This window comes from Adiantum capillus-veneris, chromosome 11, assembly GCF_014529385.1.
Source record: "Adiantum capillus-veneris isolate H3 chromosome 11, ASM1452938v2, whole genome shotgun sequence".
Taxonomy (NCBI): Eukaryota; Viridiplantae; Streptophyta; class Polypodiopsida; order Polypodiales; family Pteridaceae; genus Adiantum; species Adiantum capillus-veneris.
Window position 1 is genome coordinate 30,616,626 of NC_140941.1, and position 6,485 is coordinate 30,623,110.

At 40.0% G+C, this 6,485-nt stretch overlaps 1 protein-coding gene across 1 annotated transcript; it reads left to right on the forward strand.

Moving 5' to 3' along the window:
* The first annotated feature begins 3,424 nt into the window (after positions 1-3,424).
* LOC147447059 (uncharacterized) lies at positions 3,425-5,871 on the forward strand. The gene is made up of 9 exons (XM_086523568.1): positions 3,425-3,472; positions 3,888-3,953; positions 4,063-4,248; positions 4,352-4,471; positions 4,546-4,605; positions 4,709-4,774; positions 4,847-4,912; positions 4,994-5,011; positions 5,575-5,871. Exons 1-9 carry the CDS (start codon positions 3,425-3,427, stop codon positions 5,869-5,871), a joined length of 927 nt encoding a protein of 308 aa, XP_086379694.1.
* Positions 5,872-6,485: the final 614 nt, after the last annotated feature.

A 6,485-nucleotide genomic window follows, 5' to 3' on the forward strand; every position in this document is an offset into this window, starting at 1 on the left:
CATCAGTCAACAAACGACTGACAACCCCAACTGCAAATGCTCCCACTGCAGCTGCGATATCTGGTCTCAAGATCAACATCTCATACATGAGACCATCGAATGCCGATGCAATGCTAGCGGGCCCTGCTAGCTCTACGGAGCATGCATCAACATATATATCCCTGGCAATAGGCATCTCTGACTGACAAGGCGTGTCAGCCACATGCATCTCCTGACTGTCCACAAAAGACGCATCAACCTGTCGTGCAACCTCATAGCACACCAACTGCTCTAGGTGTCTGCTGGAAGACATATCCTGCACAACTATATTCCCATGCTCACTGTCGAGCATAGAAAGGAATGACTGCATAATCGCTGACATCTCGGTCTCCTCTGCAATCATCCACTGCAAACATGACCACTCAATCTGCTGTGACTCACTAGAGCTCTCATGCTCTAACTCCGTATGCATAGACTCTTGCACAACGTCCTCCTGTCATGACTCACTAGAGCAAGACCACTCTACCTGTCTATCCTGCATAGAAGTATCTCACACAACTGACTCTCTGCTTTGCTCAGTCACTAGCAAATCATGCGTGTCTGACTCTGTCACCTCTCTGTGTGACTGCTCAAGTCGTGCCCCAACTGTGTGCACAACGAGCTCACTACTCTGCACTCCATGCAAAGCATCCTGCAACCCACAAGCAAAAGAGACTTGCCTGCTCTCTCGCTCTCTACCTGGCTGCATGATCACAGAGACAACACCGTCTCTCTCGTGATCCACATGCAATGGGTAACCTGTACCACTCCTGGCACCTCTCGCAATCACTAGCGAACCCAAATGCATCACAAAATCTTGCTCTCGTAGCGAAATCTGACATCCACAATCTCTAAGCTGACCAATCGAGATCAAACTCACTGTAAAATCTGGTACATAGCGCACATGTCGTAACAAGTAAGATGCACCACTCGGTAATGACAGTCTCACATCTCCTGCACCTGCTATCGCATGCACCGATCCATCAGTCAAACGTACACTGCCAAGCATCCCGCTAGAATAGCTACAAAACCATGCACGATGTGGCGTGACATGAAACATAGCATCTGCGTCTAGCAACCACTGCGAAGGGAGTGCACCATCCACATGTATAGCATCTCGTGCATAGCTCGAGGTAAAAGTGACATCCCCGTCACTAGTATACTCCGACACTACATCTGCATCAACTGTCAAAGCAACTGAGTCCATGGCATCACTACATACATCTATGAGACTGCCATGTCTCCTACGATGTCGCATACGACGAAAACAACGTCGTCTAACGTGTCCAGAATGACCACAATACCAACATGTCACCTGTCGGCGTGCTCGTGAATGTACATGTCTCACACGAGTCCGTGATGACTCAGATCTATCATACATATCATGTAATCTGCGCCAAAGTTCTCTCGAAGTAGTCTCATACATAACAAGAGCATATACAGATTCCGCAAGGTGCAAAGAGAGCGTAGATAGTGCCATATCCTCTAGCTCCTGCCACTGATCGTCAGGCATGTTTGAAGATCTACCTGCATCACCACTCAATGGTCGATGCAACCCTCGCTGTGTCAGTGCATCAAGCATACACTCTCTCCATGCCGCAAAGTCTGACCCATCAAACATGCGCATCTGTGAGAGGTCACAATCTGATGGATCACCTGTCTCTGCCATGAGCACAATGTAGCAAACTAGAAAGCAAAACCACCTCACCAACAACACCTGAAAACTGTCTACCAATATGGCCAGAAACACAATGTAAAACCTGTGAGACACACTCCAAAATAGAGCTCCCACAATGTCAATACAAGTTAGCCCTAAACTGGCTCGAATCGCATCAACAAAAGTCTGCAAATATGGCTCAAAACCTGATGCAAAGTTGCACCAATAACCGTGCAAAACCTTACACAAAATCACAAGTCAATATGACTCAATCGCGCATAAATATCTGACAAAATTTTGGCAGAGTCTCCTTTGTAACTGGAGCAAAATCTGAACAGTAAACCTCAAAGAGACAATAATATATGCCACAATGGCCAATCTGGGAATAAACTCGACCGGAATCACCTCACAAAGTCATACATATGAGCATACCCGCTCTTGCCGGAGTACCACTCAACGGCACCTCAAATGACATACATGTGAGTGATGATTGCTGCCAAAATACCTTTCAATCGATGACCAAATGTCTACCAGATAACTATAGCAACATTTCGCAAAACCTTGCAAGATCTGTCGCTATGCGCAATGCGAAATACGGAACACAAGGGCATACACAAGTGACTCCAAACTCCAACCAAATGATGACTGAAAATCACCTGTCAAAGTGGGAGTAAACTCAACCACTAAACTGTCAAAGAGCAACCTACGGATACGTAGAAGCTATGGCGAGAACTTGGATAAAATTCAACAGATTTTCTTCTATAAATTGAGCCAAATCTCAAATAATCTCAGCCACAAACAAATACACAAATCCATATATGGCATACATAAACCGCCAAGACCATGGCAACATAGCTCACTCTTGCATGAGTGGCTCTCTAGACAAATGTATATCCAAAAACCTGTGCACACCTATGAATTTGTTGGTTGCTGTAGAGAATACTCCGTGTGTGTGAGATATACCAAAAACAGTGTTTTTGGGACCCGAAAGTGCACAAATAAACCTGCTGCTGTACCTGCTGTAATTCAAAGCATAATTTTAGGAAATAGACATCATCGTCGCGTCCGGAGCATGCCAAAACCCTGACCTAGACTCCTGAATCATGTAGATCTGACTCTGTATGACGGAGCTACGCAAAAAACTGCGTTTTAGAGTCCGAAAATGGCAATAACGAGCTGCACACGGTCTTGAACCTGCTCCTGCTCCACTCTGCGTGATTCAATTTCCTCTCAATGCAAGCTCCAACGCAAGAGCTCTGCCACAACAGCATCCAAGCACTCGAATGTCAAGCTCTCCTCCGCCGAGCACTTCTCTAACGAGGTCCACTAAGCTCAAAAGCTCCTCTCACCAAGGAAGCCGCAACCGCCTCCTCGACCAAGCTTGACCACACCAAGCTCCTAAGCTCCAAAGACAATGCTCCTCAAGCTAAAGTAGCTCTCCGTGAAACTCCGCGATCGAACTCCACCGTCGAGAGCGAACGAGCTATCGCGCGAGCTATCGTCTCGAAGCTCTCAAAGCTGTCGTGATCTCCGCGGTCACCATAGCTCTGATACCAATTGAAGGGGATCGGGGAGCACCACAGACGGAGAGTGAGAGAGAGAGAAGGAGACAGACACGATGTAGGTGGGGAGACTCAAAAGAGTGAGCAGTCCCCCTATACACTTATGCTATGTATAAGGTATACAAGTCAATGGGCGCCCAGACTCTGGGTGGTCGGGCAAGGCACAGGCGTCTATATCCCAACAAAAATGAGTGACTTACAATTAAGTGATGCCAATATCGACAAGAAGGAGGAGGTAAACGTACTTGTGATTGTTGATTATTCAAATTGTTATTTAAGTATTGTGGTAGTTATGTATCTTGCCAAAGCTTATATGTTTTCTAGATGAGTATAGCTAAATATTAACATTGCATCCTTCATGAAACGGGAGATAGGATATTGCACAAAGCTAGAGCAATCTTTTGCATGTTTTGAACCTTATGATAAAGTTTACATATTAGACATGAGTTTGGAATTGTTTAATGTCTAGATATTGATTGGATTGAGCGAAAGCGAAGAAAAAATGCCTAGTTATGAAAACAAATTAAACAATTGAAGAGGTAATGCAATTTAGCTTTGGATAAAGTTGATTGTTATAAGTCCTTAGCAAAATCATAAGTTGTGAGAGGAGAATCTTACACTAAAGATGGATGAAAATGCTATTTGTCTAGGCTTTTGATGAACCAAGCATTAATGAGATTGAGAAAGAGAGCTTCTATCATCAACAAAATAATGTGGTATGGCATTCAAATGTTTTGTGTCTTTGATTTAAAAAGAAATAGTTTGGATTCTTTTGTGTTGTATTGCATACTTAAATACTTGTTAAACTCTTGTTCCTTTATTTAGGAAAACAACTTTGCTCATGGTCAAATGAGTAGTATGTCTCTAAGTGCGCTTGCAGCTTCAAGGACATGTGAAGACAATATTGTCAACAATGATATTGCTAAGTTTGCTGATGCTTCAAAAGATTTGGAGAAACAAATTGGTAGATCAAACATACTACTTGATGAGCTAGTTCATGAGTATCACTCGGTAATGTGTAGCATGTTGCATTGTGAAATACAAAATACTTAGTTGGGCTGATTTGTGGTATTAGTTTTTCTCAACAATGTGTGTGCTTTTATCTCGTTGATAGATTGACATGACTTCTAATCTTGCAAAACAAGCAACACTTTGCACTAAAGAAGCCTTCAAGAAGAAAGAAGATGTTGAAAGTGAAATTCAAGAAATCGAAGCTTCTAGCGATTTTGAGAATGTAAGTTGATAAGTATGTATTAGTTATGTAAATGTCTTGGAACTTAATGTGATTATCTTACTTGAATCTTGTAGAATGTTGAAGTAGATAAAAGTTTGAGGAGGAAGAAGTTTTTGCATTTGAATGGTAACCTTGTAAGATTTCTATCTTATTGCATTCTTCAACATTTGGAGTTGCATGTGTTTACTTCAATAAACTCAAATTTCATACTCAAGGATTGTCACATGTCTCTTGTAGGTTGAAGGTGGTTTTAAAAAGAGGAAATTAAAGTTCAAAGGAGTTGAAAAGAGAGTGAAGAAAAAGGTTCTACTTGTAAATTGAGCTTATGTTTTTGGTTTTCAAGAGCAAATGAGTCAAAATAAATTCTTATTGTAGGCTTTGAGTGATATAACAAATTATACCAACATCACAGGTCTTCAAAACACCAAACAAGATACTACGGTGATCATTCATTCTCTCTACTAAATTGAATAGAGATTGTCTTTTATAATGGGTGTTCGCAAATAATTCAAGTTTTTGCAGGAATCGCAAAATTTCATGGTAAGAGGAAGATGTGGGCGGGTTGTGAGAGCTCCTTCCAAATATAGAGATTGAGTGTTGAGTTATTTTTTGGCTTTTTTCTTGGTTTGGTGGGACTTATTCTACAAAAGATATATGTTTAATGCGATTATTAACGAGATACTTAAACTTATTATACTTATCAATATAGGCTGATTTCTCACTCTTTTTGGACTTTAATTTTGGAATTCAAACTCTAGTGTTCAAAATTTCATATCATGTATTTGCCTATGTCAATTGCAGTCGTATGAATAGAATTACTTAATTAGTGTTGTATGTAGCTTTAGGTATTTGTATATTGCCTGAAAGCTAATACTTACACATGGTTTTAATTGTAAACATTGACATTTCAAAGAAAAGAGCACTTAAACAGAAAGTGAGACAACAAAAACATAAAGATGCGCAAGTATGGAAGCTATCTCTTTTCAAAAAATTTGCAAAGGTGTGTGATTTGATTTGTGTTCATTATTTTTCTTTATTTACATATTAACTTGGTTGTTTCTCTAACTTATCCAAATCCTCTTGCTTGTTTGGGTCTTCAATAGTGTCGTGCCGAAAGCAAGAGTAGTGTTGATTTTGATGTCTTATCAAAGGAGGACAAGGAAGCAATTGTTATGAAATACTTAGGCGAAAGTGATGTGGATGCCATGTATGGAAATCTACCTTCTAAAGTAAAGCAATTACAAGAGGCAAAGAATGTACATTTTGTGGAGGTAAAAGGATCTACATCAAAGCTTGTCATGTTAGACACAATAGTCTCTTGGGTACTCTCAATGGGAAAAGTAATTGTTAAGCAGCGTAGAGGGTTTGTTGTGAGTCAAGATGTGATTTGTTTATCCTAATCAATTCCTACTAGGAATGAATGGTGGAACTAAATGATGGTTATAATGTTTTGATAAGAACTTTATGGTTTAATACTGCAATGTAACTACATTAAATGTTTTACAATATTTTTTTCTCTATTTACCAATCAAAAATTGATATGCTCTTGTATATACTGGAGTTAAGATGGAGCTAGATGAGATCTATGTGTTTCACACTTGGATCCTTCATAATTTTATGCATATACCTTCTCAAGTTACTAAATTGCACGATGAAGAGTTTAAATTTGATGAAAGTAAGTGTGTACATATTATAGAAATTCTTTTAGGAAAAATTATGTAAAATGATTTTGTTAATGTACTCAATAATGAAACGCTTGAGGATGCCCTTTATGATCTCATGGTGATCATGGCTTGCTTATTTGGACGCTGGGGCATTGCAAATTAACTCATGGATTTTTTAATGATGAGAGCAACCTTAACACTACGACAACTCAAGATGTTAAACAAACTACTTGGTGATGATAACATCTCATGACACATAAACATATATTTGTGTAATTTGTGGGTAGATGGTTCTTTTTATACCAATTTTTCTTTTACAAACTTTTAGGAAAAATTTGTACATGGTGAGG